The sequence below is a fragment of the Diabrotica virgifera genome, chromosome 1 (assembly GCF_917563875.1).
Source record: "Diabrotica virgifera virgifera chromosome 1, PGI_DIABVI_V3a".
In the NCBI taxonomy this organism is placed as follows: Eukaryota; Metazoa; Arthropoda; class Insecta; order Coleoptera; family Chrysomelidae; genus Diabrotica; species Diabrotica virgifera.
In genome coordinates, this window is record NC_065443.1 from 315,398,120 (window position 1) to 315,418,546 (window position 20,427).

The 20,427-nt window shown below is 33.0% G+C and overlaps 1 protein-coding gene across 1 annotated transcript in view; it reads right to left on the bottom strand.

Annotated features, from left to right (window-relative positions):
• LOC126886400 (adenylate kinase 8) overlaps positions 1-20,427 on the bottom strand; it is a 42,743-nt gene that overhangs the window by 16,303 nt on the left and 6,013 nt on the right. Inside the window, exons 3-4 of the mRNA XM_050653329.1 lie at positions 16,948-17,137; positions 12,648-12,933 (exon numbers count right to left, since the gene is read on the bottom strand). Of these exons, the coding sequence (XP_050509286.1) occupies positions 12,648-12,933; positions 16,948-17,137 (476 nt within the window). The remainder of the gene's footprint in view (positions 1-12,647; positions 12,934-16,947; positions 17,138-20,427) is intronic.

Below are 20,427 nucleotides of genomic sequence, written 5' to 3' on the forward strand. Positions count from 1 at the left end.
CTGAGTTTCAATATTTATTTAAATCAACGAACTTGGTTGAAATATTACATATAAATGTAAATATTTAGAAGTTTATCTCGATGGCTTCGATTAATGTTTTTTCCATATTAGATATAAGTTCACCATTTATTAACATTTTAACAATAAGCCCCTTACTTACAAATTAACTATCGAATATATAATATATGTATTTATTAAACCGATTAAAGGCAAATATGCACCTATATATAGGTATATTTTTTTATCTTTAAAAATAAAATGCAAATATTGAGCATAGTTATTTATTAATATTATCTTGCCCAAGCATACTTTCGATCTAAGTATACCTTCCCAGAATGAAGACATTTACTTAAAATTAACGATACAAATAACATACACTGGACAAAGGACAAACAGATTAAAATATTTGAACGAGATAACATTGTTCAGAGTTTGGTGGTAAAAATATACGGTGATGAGTACATTAATAACTGGCAAAATAACGGAAAACATATTACGTTGTGAAATAAATAGATATGAAACCAGTAGAGGTGGGAAATTATATATAAAAACCTAGAAATTTACCTTATATTGATAGTTTGGCTACGTATCGGAGTCAAATTATGACAGAATTTATAAAATTTTCCTGCCACAGTTTGACTCCTATACGTCGCCAAACTCATCCGATACGTCTTAAGGTGAGAAACTATGAATATAATGTAAATTTATAGATGTCTATTGATAATTTCCCACCTCTACTAGTTTCATCTCTTTTTACCTCTCAACGTATTATGTTTTCCGTCTTTTGCGTTATTTTGCCTGTTCTTAGTGCACTCATCATACTGTATACCTATTCAGCAAGAATGTTCTTATTATAGAAACTAGCTTAAACTCAATTCAATTATCAAACCTTGCTTACGCATGATAACGCAAAAGATTGAAAACATAACACGTTGTGTAATAAAAAGAGTTGAAACTAGCAGAGGTGTTAAACTATCGATAGGAACCTATAAATTTACATTACATTACATACTTCACCATCTTTAGACAATTTTAGTATGAAAGGAGTATGACAAGTGCCACTGTTACACAATTTTATAAAATTCTCCTGTCACAGACGTCTAAAGGTGAGAAACTATGTAATATAAATTTAAGTATAGCTTCCTATTGATAATTTTACATATCTACTAGTGTCATCTCTTTTTATTTCACAACGTGTTATCTTTTCTCTCTTTTACGTTATTTTGCCCGTTATTAGCGCGCTCATCAATGAATATTTTATAAATTCTTGGCTTGTGGCAGGTGTCGTCCATTGACGACTCTCTGGAATTGACCTAGCAGCTTGGTCTTCTGCTTCTGGCCAAAGTCTTTTTAGGCGTCTGTCAATCATTGGAGGGTTTTGAATTTTAAACTTTATCGCAGAATAAATGTTGAAAAACACTTTTTATTATACCTAATAAACAAACAATATTTTAAACTTATTTTTATTTATAAACATATTTTCCGTATATTAATTTTCGATATTGTCAAAAATAGAGATATTCTTGAACAAGGAGCACATTATTTAGACACTTTCTATACAACTAATAACGCATTTGATATCTGATGAGATTCAATGTATAGAGTAGGTATAGAGATCTTCCTCCTTACGTGCGGTTTCATAATCAGTTAAAGTGGACTTTAAATTTTAAGTTGGTAACCTTATCATATGGGGCTTTTCATTCACAGTCATTTGTTTCGAGCTTCTGTCTTATGTTGTATAATCCGTGTATATTAATATTGTACACAGATTATACAACATCTGACAGAAGCTCGAAACAAATGCCAATCGAAGAAAAGCCCTATGGGTAAATGTCAATTTTAAAGTGTTAAACATCAACTAAAGTTCACTTTAACGTTGACATTTACCCATATGAATTATTGCATTGATAAAGGTAATATGAATAGTCTCCCGTTTTATACCGCTCAAGTGGCTTTGGGAGTATAGCAGGGTAGTCTGCTATTGGCTCCGTGCGTCTCCCCTCTACTTACAGTCACGTGACACACTGTCAGATTTTGTCAGGACGTTTTAACATTGAGTCTTATGGGATTATTTTGTTAAACTTGAATATTTTATTTTGTAGTGATAATAACCGAATACAATTGTTAGAATTCATTAGTTATTAATTTATACTGTAATTTATAGTGCAACAAAAATATTTTCTTTTTCGTTAATAAAGATTTATTGACATAAACTGCGATAGTGAGGTTATGTATACAAAATCAAACTGATAATCAATATTGGAAATAGAAGAATTTATATCAGATTAAGTGCGTTTTTATTTTCTGTTTATATTAATACATAATATCACTAGCGTGACAAGGAATTTTTTTTAAATGTCTCATTTAAACATACACAAAGCGTCCTGATAAAATTTCAAAAAACCGCCACCATGAGCAGGTCGGTCGATTTTGTTTTGACACTTTGTTAACGCTCAGAGCGAATATCTAGGGCCTACGGTATACAAGGAAGGTAACACCTTCAACCACCTTCAACAGCGTGCCACGCTTCAACCGCCTATTATTACCCCTGGTTTTACCCAAGGTACTCATTTTATTCAGGCTGAGTCGACCTGGGGCCTATAAAAATTTTAAAAATGTCTAGTTGTTCTTGCCGGCGGTAGGATTTGAACTCCGGACCACCGGCACGCGAGCCAAGCACACTACCGCTTAGCTACGCCGGCCTCGGCGTAGCCTTAGCCATTTATTTATTAGCCTTAGCCTTTATTTATAGTATCATGGCCTTAGCTATTGATAAAGGTACCAACTTAAAATTTAAAGTTCACTTTATCTGATTATGAAACCGAGCGTTAAGTCGTGTTCTCACTATTAAATAATTTGATTAAACAGTTTGAGCAAACTCCGGAAGTACGTCAAAGTGGCGTCACAATTGCAGTTTGTTAAAATTTTAAAATCTGTGTTTTCACTATCAGTCTAGTTTGATCAAATTTTTTTTATTGAGTTGTCTAACTTGTTTGTACTTTACTTAAAATTAAAATTTTTCATTATTATTCTTATTATCCACAATGAAAACTCAGAATGTGACGTCACTATAACTTTCAGTTTGCTCAAACCAGTTTGATCAAGTGGACCGTAAAGACCGCGTCCCACCATCAAATAATTTGATCAAACTGGTTTGAGCAAACTGAAAGTGACAGTTAGTGACGTCACATCCTGAGTGTTCATTGTGGATAATAATGAAAAATTTTAATTTTAAATAAAGTACAAACAAGTTAGACAACTCAATACAAAAAATTTGATCAAACTAGACTGATAGTGAGAGCACAGATTTTTAGAATTTCAAAAAAACTGCAATTGTGACGTCACTTTGACGTACTTCCTCAAGTACGTCAAGTTTGCTCAAACTGTTTGATCAAATTATTTGATGGTGAGACGCGGCCTTGATAGTCGTGACGTCAAATCAATGTTGGCTACTCTGAAAAGTTTCCAAACAAAGCAAAAATTCACACGTGGTGTTTGTTTTGGTTTTTATAATTGGAATATATTGCTTATTGTAAGATGTTTAATTTTTACAAAATGGTAATGTGTTGGGTGGTGGGTACCCGTGATTGTAATCAATGCTCATAGTATATTTCCCACCATATTTCCATATAGGACTGGTTAAGAACCTGAAGAGCAGTAAGTACTATGTAGTGTGTAAATCCTTGATTTTGTGTAAGGACATTTATAAAATTAAAAGCAATATGATTGATATGACTAACAAGGATTGTGTCTTAAGAAAAAATGTGCAGATTATTGTTAAAATAAAATAAAATTAAAATGGATTACACAAATCACGTGTATAAACAATTCACAGACGTCAAACCTTTGCTTTGTTTGGAAACTTTTTGGACCTTTTGACGTCGCACTATCACGGTTCATTATTTGATAGTGAGAACCAGAGATATGTCAACAATAGATCTGGCTAGGGATATGCTACTCAATGCATCGGCCTCCTATACTGTGGCATCGGGGGGTAAACAAAGATATTATACACATAGATTTGGTCAACTCCGAAAAATAGCGTAACGCGGAGCAGTTCGGGTCGGTGGTCTATCTATCTCTATCTACTGGCGCTTAGCTTTCTCTCTCTAGCATATGATGGCTGCCGCCTCTGTGTAAAGGCCGCGTCTCACCATCAAATAATTTGATCAAACAGTTTGAGCAAACTCCGGAAGTACGTCAAAGTGACGTCACAATTGCAGTTTTTTTGAAATTCTAAAAATCTGTGCTCTCACTATCAGTCTAGTTTGATCAAATTTTGTGTATTGAGTTGTCTAACTTGTTTGTACTTTATTTAAAATTAAAATTTTTCATTATTATCCACAATGAACATTCAGGATGTGACGTCACTAATTGTCACTTTCAGTTTGCTCAAACCAGTTTGATCAAATTATTTGATGGTGGGACGCGGCCTTAACTGTCGTTCCATTACTCCCACCTCTTGGTAGATACGCTCACACTCGCACGACAGACAAAGATAGCTAGACCACCGTACTTGATATTGACGTTACACCCCGATGCATTATTTAGCATATCCCTAGCCAGATCTATTCTTGACATATCTCTGGGTGTAACGCCAATATTAACCCGGAAGTAGTCGCGCTCACTTCTGTAACGTGAATAGTCGCGTGTTAGATTCTATCTCAAAATTGGAATTTAAATACGGATTTACAACAAATTTTTATTTTATATTATTTCTAACAATTATTAAAGCTAATTGGCTGTCCCCATAACCATAAATTCCACAAAAAGAAGAAGAAGAAATAAATAAATAAAAAAATCCTACGTATTACTAAACCCTTCCTCGAGGCACTTACGAAATTTTTTCAAAATTTCAAAATTTTTCATCAAGTTATCGCGAAAAAGGATAAAATGTGAGATTCTATCTAACGGCGTGACTACTCGCGGGTTAAGTACAGTGGTCTAGCTATCTTTGTCTGTCGTGCCAGTGTGAGCGTATCTACCAAGAGGTGGGAGTAATGGAACGATAGTGACACACAAGGTAGATTATTGCATACTATCTATGAACCTTGAGTGACACAGAGGCGGCAGCCATCATATGCTAGAGAGAGAAAGCTAAGCGCCGGTAAAGAGAGATAGATAGACCACCGACCCGAACTGCTCCGCGTTACGCTATTTTTCGGACCTGGCCTAATCTATTGTGTTATTATACCTATGGTGAGAACACAACTTCTAAAAATATTTCAAAATCAAAATTAGCGAAATCAATCCAGTCTTTCTTATAGTTGAGGTTGTCAAATAAAATTAGAGGATGCCAGAAAAAATTGAGTACAGCGACTGTACATGGCAATTGATTGTATCCCCCGTCGCATGGCGAAGGAAAAAATCACCAGTTTTATATAATATTATCATTCCTTAAAAAAGAAATTCCTTTTTAAAAAATGATAGTATAATTATTATAATATAATATAATTATACAGGGTGTCCCGAAAAGAATGGTCATAAATTATACCACACATTCTGGGGTCAAAAATAGTTCGATTGAACCTAACTTACCTTAGTACAAATGTGCTCATAAAAAAAGTTACAGCCCTTTGAAGTTACAAAATGAAAATCGATTTTTTTCAATATATCGAAAACTATTAGAGATTTTTTATTGAAAATGGACATGTATAATTCTTATGTCAGGAACATCTTAAAACAAAATTATAGTGAAATTTGTCCACCCCATAAAAAATTTATCGGGATTTTGTTCCCTTAAACCCCCCCAAACTTTTGTGTACGTTCCAATTAATTCATTATTGTGGCACCATTAGTTAAACAAAACGTTTTTAAAACTTTTTTGCCTTTTAGTATTTTTTCGATAAGCCAGTTTTTATTGAGATGCGGCTTCTTTTTCAATATATTTACGTAAAAATTTTATGGGGGTTTTGTTCCTTTAAACCCCCCTAATGTTTGTGTACGTTCCAATTAAACTATTATTGTGGTACCATTAGTTAAACACAGTGTTTTTAAAACTTTTGTCTCTTAGTCTTTTGTTCATAAGTCACCTTTTATCGAGATGTAGCTTCTTTTTCAAAATATACCTAAAAATATAAATTATAAATAAATTTTCAGATTATTAACAGGTCTCTATATCCGTACTTAACCATATACAAATATGTGGTGGATTCGACAAATATTCAAAATAGCTCGATAAACACTGGCTTATCGAAAAAGTACTAGGAGGCAAAAAAGTTTTAAAAATAATGTGTTTAACTAATAGTGCCACAATAATAATTTAATTGGAACGTACACAAAAGTTTGGGGGGGTTTAAGGGAACAAAACCCCCATAAAATTTGTATGAGGTGCACAAATTTTACTTAATTTTTTTTTTTAAGATTATGCTGTCGTAAAAATGCCACATGTCAATTTTCAATAAAAAATCTCTGAGAGTTTTCGATATATGAAAAAAAATCGATTTTCATTTTGTAACTTCAAAGGGCTGTAACTTTTTTTGTGTGCACTATTGTATATAGGTAAGTGAGGTTCAATAAACCTATTTTTGACCCCAGAATCTCTGGTATAATTTATGACCAATCTTTTCGGGACACCCTGTATAATATAATATAATATAATATAATATAATATAATATAATATAATATAATATAATATAATATAATATAATATAATAATTATACTAATATTATTAGGTAGGTATAAAAAACTTTAAGAGAAAAAGTAACTTTTAGACCTGACAACAATGCATATAATAAGACATGTTTTAAGATGCTCAGTTGCCAATAGTGTAATAAAATAGTCCTAATATCCACAACAAAGAAATCTATTACAATTCTTATTATCACGAATAATCTTTACATTCTCTAGATAGCAACAAATTTAACTATAACCGCTTCGTTTGATTATAATGTAAAAATCAATTCTGAGTTTTCTGGGTCAGAACTTATAATTTATTACTTATTCAAAATCGCGCAACACTGTAAGAAAACGGTTCGTTCGGAGAGTAAAAAGCTTGCAACAATTTTGATACTCGATTCTAGATCCTGACCCGAATATTAGCGGCGTGTAATTTGTGTTGATAACCTTAAATCGCGAAATGGCCTGTTTATTATCGGTGGCAATTATGTAGTTCACTTTTTCAGCAATAAAACTACACTAGCCTTTGTTTCAAGCTCTATTTTATTCTTCCAAGAAATAAAGTCATCATGGTTGGAAAACTCTATTGTATCGCATTGCATAGGAATGCTATGAGAAGTTTCATAATGTTTAATAAAGTCCTTTTTAAAAGTTGCATGATAATTACACAGAGAACATTTATGATGAAATGTTTTAGTTTCTGCAGAAACTGATACATTTGTGTGCACTTTTTTGACATGAAAGTTTAAACTTGACATATCTAAATTGTTTATCACAATGTGTGCACTTATAGACGTTGCCTTTAAGCACTTTTAAAGGGGCAATTGCATCCAATTTGTCGGGATGCGAACTTTTTACATGTCTTTTTAAATCATGTTTATGTTTATACACTTTTTCGCATTTCACGCACTTATTAATTCTTTCCACACCTAACATTTTCGATGTCAAGAAAATGAAATACATACTCAAAAGCAAACACAAACACAGAACTGTAAACAGTAGAAATGATTGAATCGGAAAATTGATCTAACAGCTTCACTGTTCAATTGGTAATTATACAAAGAGTCTACATTCTACCACATCCAATAATATTTTAATATTAAATATCATGTAACCGCAGTAAATATCGGTTTTTATTATCACTAACTAGTCTTTTCAGCGTTTTAAATAACTCAAATTTCGTCGATGTTTATATAGGCAACCCAAATTACACGCCGCTACCCCTCGGGTCAAGATTTAGACAGAATAATTTTACTCGGACCGAAGAGTGACTGTCCTTGAAAATTTTTCAAATAAAGAACAGAGCTCCTGTTAGATATAAAATTTTTAATGGACTGCGCGTGCGTGGTAATGTTATTGCAACTTTAATAATTATTTTCAGTGCAAAAAAAAGCCTGATCAATGTTCAAAATAGGTGATCATTGCTCAGCGCTTTATTTCCTATCGAATACAGTCATTTGTTTTAAAGATTTCGATCAATGAGGTGCCAACATCTTTTTTTTCGTCCTTGAATTTTCAACCCTTAATAAAAAATAAACTACAGGTGATCAAAATCTGAAACCTAGTGATCATTGCTGTACAAACCGTGAGCAAAAGGATGGTATAATTATTTTTACGAAATTCGATCAATGAGGTGCTAACATCTCATAACCAACGTTGGATCAAGTGTGCGAATTAAGGTTTCGTTTATAAATATATCTATGGTTTAACTGTATGGTTCCCTTTATGGTTATGTTTAGGTATATTCTTCTTCTTTTTCTTTAGTTTATTGGCCTACACCTACTTGGGTATTTGGCCAGCTCGTCGTCGCGGAATAAAGAAAAAATATTTAGATAGATAGATACATTTATTTCCTTTTAAAATTTTACAATTTTATGGAAAGGGTGAGAACAAATATTTCGTTCCTTTTTTTTCCTTTTTTTTTCTTTTTTTTCATCCCAAGAAACACACAATATGTTTATTTTAGGGATAAACAAAAGAAAGAAATAAATAAAAAAAAAAAAAAAAAAAAAAAAAAAAAAAAAAAAACAACGAGTTATATAAGAATTAATTAAAGATACAAAGTATAATTTACGTATTTAACTATTCATTTATGATGAAAGACCTAAGTTTTAGAACATTCCAGATATAGCCAGCCATTATTTTAGCTGAATACACTGTAATGTTATTTAAGGTATGAGTTACAGTATCAATATCGGCTATATAATTAATGGATGATTGTTTCATACAAGAATATATTGGACAATCAAAAAGTATATGTTCAATTGTTTCTAACTCCTTATTGTTACAAATAGTACAGATTTCATTAGGATTAATTTTATATGTAGAATCCTTATAAGTGAACGTTTTATAGAAAGAATATTTATATTCTAATGACATTTATCGTATGTCATTGTAATAATATATACCAGTTTTTTGAGATTGGACTTTGATATAGTTATTGAAGGAAAGGAAAGAAGGTTTACTATGAAAAATAAAACCATTTTGTAAAAGTACAAATTTTCTATGAATAGTTCAAACGATCACAAACACTTTTAACGTCACATAGCTGTATTTTCTACTGACGTCTATAATGTCGAATTTAAAATTATATACAATTTTGTTTACTTTGTTGGTGCAAAATGTAAACATATAACCCGATGACGTCACGACTCGTTTTGGGCTGGCTGGTATAATTTGAATTTTTAATCGTCTTTAGGAGCCAATCGAAAGACAAACAAAACTTTTTTATCTTTGATACATGTTTTAAATTATGTTCTGTTGTGGTCTATAATATTTTTTTCGAATTAAAAATTTTATATAAGTTCCCTATTGTGTTTCTCAACTGCTGAATATGCGTTTCCCGTTTGGGGCAGATCTGTCCACGACAAACAAGTTGATACTGCGCTAAATGAGACATGCAGGATAGAAACGGGGTGCATAAAACCAACGCCACTCTCAAATCTATATAAAGCAGCGGGTTTTGCAGAACCACCAACACGCAGAAGCGTTGCAGAGCATATAGAGAAAAATAAACAGATTGCGAATGAGCGGCATGCCCTATACAAAGCTCGAGCACCACGAAAGCATCTAAAATCCAGGAAATGCTTCCTTGGAACAGTGCAGGATGAACCGCCTGAGTATTTTTCTCTTCTTCAGGTTCAATGGACCGGCCAGTCTCTAGTCTTTAAAAAGAGGAAAGCCATGAATAGGATAAGAACGAGGGTGGCTTCAGTGAAATCAAACATGGTAAAATGGGGGAAAATAGACCAAGATGATGTGAACTGTGACTGTAGAGAAATACAGAATATGGAACATCTTCTTATTAGTCGAGGAAATTAAACTGAGAAAATGGCCAAACCTCGCAATTTTTTCGTCCAGCATCGATTTGTACAAAAATTTGGGATTAGGCTCATTACACCTTCTAGTTCATTTTCTATATTGAGCTGTTCTACGCTTTTGGTTTTTTAAGGGTGAAAACTACCCCTAATTGTAAAAAATTATAAAATAACATTTTAAACTTTACCTAGTGTTGTCAACATTTGGTTTTTATTAGTTACATAATGATTGTTTTATGCTTTAAGATGTACTATCATAATATTTCAACCCTTAAAACCACCCTTGTTGGAGCTATATATAAAAAATTTCTCTTCTTCTTAGCCTTCTATCGTCCACGTTTGGACATAGGCCTCTCCCAACTCCTTCCATCGGTCTCTATCTTGAGCAACATATTTCCAATTCGTTCCGGCTACTCTTTTAATATCATCAACCCATCTCATCTGTGGTCTTCCTCTCGGTCGTTTACTTTGGTAAGGTCTCCAATGTTGTATCGTGGCATTCCAACGTTGGTCTTTTTGTCTAACAGTGTGGCCTGCAAAGCTCCATTTAAGTTTGGCAACTTTTGTTGTTATATCCTCGACTTTTGTTTTTGATCTTACCCAGTCGCTCCTCTTATAAAAAATTTACTTATCCTAAAAGGATAATTTAGGCTTGCATCGATTTACTTAAAAATTTGGGATTAGGATCATCTCACCCTGTACTTCAGATTTTATATCATGTTTAAGGGGATTGATTATTTTTAGGAGTGTAAACTACCCCTTATTGTCAAAAATTATATAAAATCATTGTAAACTTTAAAATGGATAAAATTTGGTTTTAATTGGTTAAATAATGATTGTTTTATGCTTTAGGATATAATATCATAATATTCCAACCCTTAAAAACCACCCTTAATAACATTACAAATTTTATAAGTAGATAAATTAATAGATCTTTACAGAAAAAACAGTAAAATTAAAGAATTATAAAAACATTTATTTGCACAAAAATACGAATTTACAAAAAATATGTACAAATACAAACACAAATAGTTTTTTAGTCGTCTTCCAATATACTAATTAGTTATGTGGTATTATATACATTGAAAAGGTTCTATAATCGGACTATTCGAATTTTTCGAGAAAAAAATTCGTTTCATAAGTATAGCTCCTCTATTTGTGGAAATTTTTCACTGTGGAAAACCCAAGTTTGTTCAAAAATGATTTTGTAGGATAAGAGCTATTTTTATAAGACTATGTAAATTAAATTCCGTAAGATCCCTTAGTTTTTAACCTTCGGATGACCAAGCGGGGGAAATATGTACAAATACAAATAGTTTTTTAGTCATCTTTCAGTATACGAACCGGTTCTGTGGTATTATACATACATTAAAAATAATCTATAAGCGGACTATTCGAATTTTTCGAAAAAAAAAATTCGTTTTATTAACATTTGCTCCTTCATTTTTGGCGATAAAAAGTTTTTTCCAAAAATTATTTTGTAGGATTTTTGAAGAGCTATAAGACTGTGTAAAATAAATTCCGTAAGATCCCTTAGTTTTTAATTGGGGTGGGTTTAAAGGGTTCGAATAAGGGGGTTTTTGCTCGTAAATAGAGGTTTTAAACAGCTATATCTCGCTAACTGTTCACTCTAATGAAAATCTATGCACAAGGTAATTTTAGCTATTAAAAAAGCTACAATTTAGTAGTCCATTATTTTTTATATCTCCAGTGTTTTCGGAGATATTTTGAAGTAAAAGTAAAAAATAGGAAATTGCAAAAAATCAATTTTTTTTAAACTCCAATTATTCTAAAATTAGGCCTTTTAAATAGGTCAAACTTGGGTGTATTGATAATACAAATATAAAAGGAATTAAAGAAAGGTGAAGACCAATTTTTAATTAGGAGGCTAGTTAGGGGGTTGTTTTCTCTGATTTTTTCATAAAGAAAAGCAGGTACCGACCTTTTTTGATCATAAGTCGCTTAATTTTAATGCTAGAAACTTTTTATTATTTTTTTTAAAAGGTCTAACTGTATACTTGAAAAGTACTATGTAAGTTTTCCTCGAAAAATGCAAAGTTTTTCCGTTATTTGGCTTTTAATATTTCAAATTATGCATTTGACGAAAAAAGCTAACTTTTAGCATGCCGTATCTCGGTTTGTATTGGTCTTAATGATATTAAAGAAAAATAATTTGGTTTGTGTTAGACAATTTTGATATCTACAGTTTTTTTACTAAATGCATATTTTTCGAGGTATTCTCAAAAAACCCTTTAAAAAAGTCGATTTTTTCGTCGAAAAACTATTACTTTCAAGCGCGAATAACTGGAAAAATATTAGTTTTACCAAGAAAATGTAAAAAATATTTTTTTTCTTAGAATTACTTTTTACATTGATTTACATGGTTAAAATGTAATAAAAAATTCTCACCCCCGAGATGGGGTGGCAACCACCCCCAAGGTTTTAGCGTATGATATCGGCATGATAATATATAAAATGATTCTTGGACTATTCCCTACCTTCTGTGAAAATTTCAAGTAAATCCATGCTGGACGAAAAAATTGCGAGCCACAATGCTTTATTTCCTCGACTATATATGCAGAAACTGTCCTCATCGGTGTACTCTCGAAGATTTGTAGCTCGGCTTCGAAATTTTATGAATGATATGTATTGGCATGATAAAGTAAAGTAATTTTAAATACAAAAATATGGTTTAGTAATGTTAAAATACCTGTTGGGAGGTGTATCCAGCGAATCGAAGTACTTAAAATCGGCCACAGTATAAGGATATCCAGTAAGAACCCATCCCTGTTTTAAACAGTCGATCTGCATAATTCTTTTGTTAACAACTTGGGAAAGAAGTTCGGCATGGAAACAAACTTCGTTGTTACATTGACGGAGCTGTTTGCCCAATTCGGTTGGCGAGATCCATGCCTGGCAAAGAAGATACTCGAAGTCTATGTTGACTAAGTTTAGGTTATAGGCAAGGAGCTCTGCTTGAGTTTTTCTGCCAGATCCTGCAACAGAACATTTTACATACTGGAACTTATTTTATATTTGGACGCTCATAGAAAGAAAAGTACTAAATATACGTGTATTAAGTACGCAATATTAGAAGTTAAAAACTTGTATAGCAAAAAACTAATAATTCTACATTTTAAATTTTTTGCATTTTCCGCTCAGAAGCAATAGTTGCTGTGTTTCGCTTTCGCCCAAGATATAATGGAGATATGAATAATTGGTTACAGTATGCAAATATTTTTGAGTCATTGGGCAACAAGAATGAGTACTTGACAAGAATCTTGAATACAAGAAATTACGCAATTGCGTGGAAATTAAGCAGGGAAAGATACGACAATAATATACTATTATTATCTAATCACGTTAATGCACTATTCAATATAGAACCGATAAATAAAGAGTCATCTAGTAGATTGCGGCAGCTAGTTAACATTTTTTCAAAACATGTATAAGCATTAAAGCAACTAGGCCTACCTACAGGATCTTGGTATGTTCTCCTCATTCATATCATTTCGAGCAAATTTGACACATCTACTTTACGCGCGTGGGAGAACAGCAAAACGGGCAAGGAAATACCTAGTTTCGACGATTTCAAGACGTTTTTGAAATCAAGAGTGGACCTCTTAGAATCAATTGAGGTAAATCACGCGGAAAAACAGAATACGCGAAATAATTCGCAAGCGGGCGCATATCCGCGGAATACAAAGCATTCGCAGAATACTCGCGGTCTATACTCATCGCAGGACATTCCAAACAACACAGATAGTGCAAGATGTTGCCCTATGTGTAAAGGGGAACATGCTATCTATCAATGCGGCTTTCATCGAAGGAAAGATTCGATAAAGTACGAAAGATGAACCTGTGCACGAATTGTCTTAAGCCGGGACACTTCTACAAGCGTTGTAGACAATCAACATGTAAACGGTGCTCTTCCAAGCACCACACGTATTTGCATCCTGATAGGTCAAGCGAGCGAAACACACCTTCAATGTTTGCGCTTCGCTCACACCGTTAGTTTGACTTAGTTTTGTTCTTCGCTGTGTAGGCACTTCGCCCTCAGAGCTTTGGAAAATCGTTATGAAAATTCAGGGTACCAAACAGTACACCGCTAATGATGATTGTACTGTAGAAAATCTTTTCACAAACATCACTCCAAATTATGTCCATCTACCAGTATTTATACGAAGCATCTTTACCAATGATCACTTTTTACTAAGCCCCATTTTAGCTGACGAACTTAAAGCAAATATTAAAGAGTTCTAAAAATGCATCTCCTGGTATTGACGCCATTAAACTTTGTGAGACATATTTCCAGCTCTGGTTTCTTTAAGACATTAATGCCTGGTTTCGCCAACAAATCTTAAGCTCCAGCTTAGCTAAGCTCAACTTATAAATAGGCCCCTTTGAGTCTCACTGATATTGCACCATAATTTTCGATTCTTATCTAAGCAATCAACGTGGCAATCAATTGTGGCAAGCTAAAATTAGTCCAGGACCCAATAGTGCAACGCGTATTTTTCGTAAGCTGAGCTTGAAGCACGTCTTAAGCTTAAGATCTGTTTGTGTAACCAGGCATTAATCATAAATTAATTGTTTCGCTTTCTTTTGGACTTCTTCTTCTTCTTCTTAAAGTTCTCTCTCCTATCGGAGGTTGGATATCATAATGGCTATGGTCACTTTGTTTGCTGCTGCTCTGAACAGTTGTAATGAACTACAGTTAAACCATTCTCTAAGGTTGCTCAGCCAGGAGATACGTATTCTTCCTATGCTTCTTCTTCCTTGGATCCTTCCTTGCATAATAATTCTCAGCAACTCGTATTTTTCTCCTCTGGTAATGTGACCCAAATATTCCAAGTTTCTAGTTTTTATACTCTTCATAATTTCTAACTCCTTATTTAAACGTTGTAGCACTTCAACATTGGTAATCCTTTGAACCCACTGAATTTTCAATATTCTTCTGTAACACCACATTTCGAACGCTTCTATTCTTCTTATGTGTTGTCTCTCCAATGTCCAAGCTTCCATTCCGTATAGCAATATAGAAAATATGTAGCATCTTAGAGCCCTCAATCTTAGAGGCAACTGGAGGTCTTTGTTTGTAAGCAGTGTCTTCATTTTTATAAATGCTTGCCTTGCAGTTTCAATTCGGACATTAATTTCTTTGCTTTGGTCATTTTTGTCATCGACCCATGTTCCCAGATATTTGTATGTCTTTATTTTTTCTATTTGGGTTTGCTCTATCATTAACCTTTCATTTCCATGTTCTGTTTTTGAGATGATCATAAATTTAGTTTTTTTCTTGTTTACTTTTAGTCCGTACCGAATGCAATAATCTTTAATTCTATTTAGCAATTCTTGTAGCGATTCCAGGGTGTCTGCCATTATAACGCTGTTATCAGCGAATCTTATGTTATTTACTATTCTTCCGTTTACAGAGATTCCATCACTTAGCTCCGTTATCGCTTCCTGAAATATGGCTTCACTGTATAGGTTAAACAGTAGCGGCGACAGAACACAACCCTGTCTTACCCCTCTCTTTAAATCCATATTCTCGGATTCTTGTTGTTCTATCTTTATATTGGCCTTTTGATTCCAATACAGATTTATGATAATTCGTAAATCTCGTCTGTCTATATCTCTGTTTTTCAATAATTGTATTAGTTTTTCATGTCGGACCCTGTCGAACGCTCTTTCAAAGTCGATGAAACAGGAATAATATCCAGGTTCATATCTAAGCATCTTTGAGAGAGGACATTAAACGCAAACAATGCCTCTCTTGTTCCAAGTCCTTTGCGGAACCCAAATATTGGGTATCATCCATATCATATTCTAGCTTTCTGTATAATCTTCCATGAAGCACTTTTAGAAATATTTTGAGGGTATGGTTTATTAATAATATTATCCTATAGTCCGAACAATCTTTGGCATATATTGTTTTTGGTATTCTTACAAAGGTGGACACCAACCATTCCTGAGGGATTTTTCCGGATCTATATACTTCATTAAACAGATCCAGTAGTACAGGTAGAGTTTCATCGTCTAGACATTTCAGTGATTCCACAGGTATTTCGTCTGGACCTACAGTTTTTCCGTTTTTTTGCGTTTCGTATTGCTTGTTCGATTTAATCCATTATGATCTCTGGTCCCGTTTCGCTGTCGATTTCTTCCGGTTCTTGTCTATTATTCTCAAACAGATCTGTTATGTATGTCTTCCACTTTTATAATTTCTCCGTGACTTCTACAATAATTTTTATATTTATGTCTTTAAGAAGGCCGTCTTTCTTTTTTCGCTTTTTATTTGTGATTTCCTTTATTTTCTTGTGCATGTTAAAGCTATCATACTTTTTTTAGAATATTCTTCTATTTCACTACATTGATTTGCCAGCCAGGTGAATTTGGCCTTTTTTATTTTCTTTCATATTAATCTCTGTATTTCCTTGTATTTTGCCTTACTCCTGCCTTTATGTTTCCTTCTTTCCTCCATTAGCTCTAGGATTTCTGAAGTCATCCATCTCTGTTTTTTATTATTTTTGTGGGTAATATCTTCTTTCCTGCCTCTACTAATGTTCCATTTGTCATTAACATCTGTTGTTGTTATCACGTCTTGTTTGATTTCCTTTAAGTTATCATTTATTTCTTGTTTTATCCTCTGACGTACAGGTTCTTCATTTATATTTGAGACATCAAATCGTGGTATATTTGTTTGTTTTTGGATATTTTTCAGTTTTATCTTCATTAGGCCTACTAATGGATTATGATCTGAATTTATGTCAGCTCCGGGGTATGTATGTATCTTTTGGACTGCTCAACATAAAATGACGCATATTAGATCTAATCCGACTTCTTTTTCTTCTTCTTCTTCTTCTAGTTCCATGACTCTTTTAATTGTTGGATATTATGTTGGCTAGCATCAGCATCTGATCCGACGATGATTTTATATAATTTATCTTTCAGCATCAATCAAAAATTTCAGAAAAAGAATAACTTACAAAAATAAATCAACTAATTACCTCTTGGACCTAAAATCACCACCCTCGGTTGTATCGGCCTCAGAAGTTTCCTTATTTTAGACACTTCTATGATCTCTGCAATTATTTCTGCTATATGTCTATGACCAAAATTGATTTCTCTCAAAGAATTTTTAAATATATTTCTAAGGCTAACAATTAGTCTTCTTTGTTCTGGCCAGTGGTGAGGTACCTAAAAAGGAAAAAAACTAATATTATTAATATTTCGACTATTTTTGTCAAATTTTCGCTTAAAATCATGAAGTTACCCCACAGGCCCGGCCCTAGGGATTTTGCCGCCCTGGGCAAGATCGCCGAGCGCCGTCGCCCCCCCCCCCCTTAACGGTATACTCAAAAACTCAAAAATTTCACCATGGCTCTTAATTTTCTGAAATCTATCACTTAATGCATTAACCGTTGTGTCTAAAATTTTTATACAAAAGTCAACTTTATATCGTGTCTCTGGATCTAGGTCTATACATACTTTCATCTTCAGCCTCATGGCCAAATTGTCTTTTCACTTTCCTCTTTCTGGCTATAACTGTGCCTCCTTTTCAGGTTCTCAATTTCTAACTTTGATGAGCTCTTTTGCGTCTGTCAAATAGCCCTGGAATTTTAAATCACTTCTGAGAGACTTAAAATGGATTTCCGATTTTTCTAATAAACTGATAGCTTTATACTCTCTCATATCAATACTCTGCATATGCGACTACGTTGATGTGAAGTAAAATGTCATGCCATATTACCACAGAGTAAAGAAAATTAAATTCAGTGAATTGATTTGCCAAAAAGTTTGCCTCATGAGCAACCATTTTATCGTTGTTTTTATTAACAGTGATTTCGACAAGAGCATCGTAAATTTCTTCAATTTGGTATCTAAATGGGAGTAATTGCATCAATTATTCTACTTTCCCATCTAGTTTCGGACAAAGGTTTCAATGTTAGGCTAGAAATATGATTTTTCATCATAGTCCAACGATGAATAGATGCTGAGTTGCTGAGAAAAAGTTGTAAATTTTTGTCACTAAGGAAAAGAAAGAAACTGCAAACTGTGAGGCTTTAGCAGCATCGTTAAGTGAAAGGCTAGAACATGGGACAAAAAATGCTCTAGGATTCATTTTCAAAATTCTGTTTTGAACTCCCAAGTTATTCTCTTCCATGTTCGCCCCATTATCATACCCTTGTCCTCTCATATCTTCCAAAGGTATTCTCAGTTCATTCTAGGACTCTGTAACTCTTAAGCCAGTGGTTTCCACTACAGACACAAATCCAAGAAAATGTTCTTCAATTTTAACACTTTGTGAACAAGAAATCGAGAAAATGTACAGCCGGTTCCTAAAAAAACTGATACGACTCTTAGTAAGATTTCATCATGTTGAGCAGTGTATTTGATTGATCTGACATTATATTTATTATGACAGACAAATAATAAAATACACAAACAACAAACAACTGATTCATGAAAAAACTAATAAGTATTTTAGAAAAATTTAAACGCAGGATGAAAGATTACATTATTACCGAGGGCGGAAAGCCCCTTAGAATAAACAAGCAGTTTCTATTGAATGAAATATTTGAAATTAAATATCACACTTTTTTTATTTTCAGCCCTGTAACTTATTAAAATAAATATTATAGAAGTTTTCAGGGACTTTCAGCCCTCGGTAATAATGTAGTCTTTCATTCTGAGTTTAAATTTTTCAAAAATATTTATTAGCTTTCTCAGGATTCGAAAAAAAAAATGAATACAATTAAAATACATTGGGAATTTTGACATGCGTCACAATTTTGCATTAACTCAATGTAAAAATCTAAACTGTTGAATTCCAGCTTCCCTAATTATTTGACATCAAAAGACATTAGAAACTATTTGTAGATGATTCAAATCTGTATTGAAAACAACTGTTAAAATTGGTCTACGTAATTAAACATATTCCAAAATTTTGTAAAAATGTAATACATTTCAGTTTTCAGCCCAAACTTAGGCCACACACAATGCAATAATGTTCACATTTTTGAACTGTCAATATTTTTATTTTATCATCTATTGTTTAAAAACAATACAGTTGATAAGATACCCTCACTTGCGGAGAAAGTATTAATAATAAAGATTAATAATAAAGTCTAATAACCGTAGAACAGAATAAGCTATCTGACAAATTTTAAGATTTGGCAGTGACATTGACAGTATGTAAATATTAAGTATTTATCCTTCAAAATACACTGCTCAATTTTCTACAAAATACGCGTCAAGAGTCGTATCAGTTTTTTTTGGAACCAGGTGTACAACAATAGTCATCCGTTCCACCCCAGAAATATCAGATATACAATCTAAAATTATTCTATTATACTTTGCTGAATTCTAAAAGTTTAAAATTTTATTTTTGATTTGGTCATGGAGGAGCTGAATAATTTCGTTTTGAATACGTTTTCCCAAGTAGTGATGCTGCTTGTTAGTTCCATTAGTTATTCTCCTAATATGCTTTTGTAAATCAGATTCAAAATTATTAAAGAGCTCAAAAAGCTTAAAAATTCTTATTGTTTTGATGAAAATGTTTATCAGAATCGCCCCTCAATGGAAGACACTGTTGTTCTAAGAACTGTATTATTGATATAAGTCGTTGTATTACATTTTTCCAATGACCAGTTTCTGAATTTAGAACTTTTTGTGTTTCTTCATCTATGATTTTTTCCCGATTCTAATCTAATGGCTAGTTCTACCCACTGTCGCTGTGACTGTAGATGAACTGGAGACTTAGTGTGGCTGGACAAAGCTTTAGCCATATGTTTCTAATTATTACCTATATCCATTTTCAGTAAAGTTAATTTTAAGTGAATTTCAGTGAATTTAGTTTATTTCTGATCCTATTATTCTTATGCGATGAAGAAGAAGGCGGTGTTGTCGATTTTTCGTCGGATGAACCTTGCAATTGTTATTGTTTCACTTACTTAATTCTCGATTCTACAGTTACATTTTTGTCGCTCTTGTTCAGAATATTCATTTTTTATGATATTAAAAACATATGTTGTTATTTCTTCAATTTCAAAAATTGGCTGTCCTCTAAAATTTGCCGCCCTGGGCGGTCGCCCAGTTCGCCCACCCCTGGGGCCGGGCCTGATTACCCCATTATTATTATTGCTTCGTAATATTCTCTAGCCTCATCTAGTTAATTTTGCAATCCGTTGTAAAATTGTATTACCTACTTCTTCTGATTAAACTTATGTGTCTGGTGACTTAAGAACGAAGTCTAATGAAGATAATATAGTATAAAGCGAAAATACCAAGTAGAGCTTGGTGTAACAATCAATCGGTTGATTGAAAATTTACAAAGAAAAAAGACACTAGAAAGAGAAGAACAATGATATCCTATTCACTATAAGCGCGCTAATAACCAGCAAAATAACGCAAAAGACGGAAAACATAAATTAAGTTGTCAGATAAAAAGAAATGAAACTAGTGAATGTGGGAGATTTAACGATAAA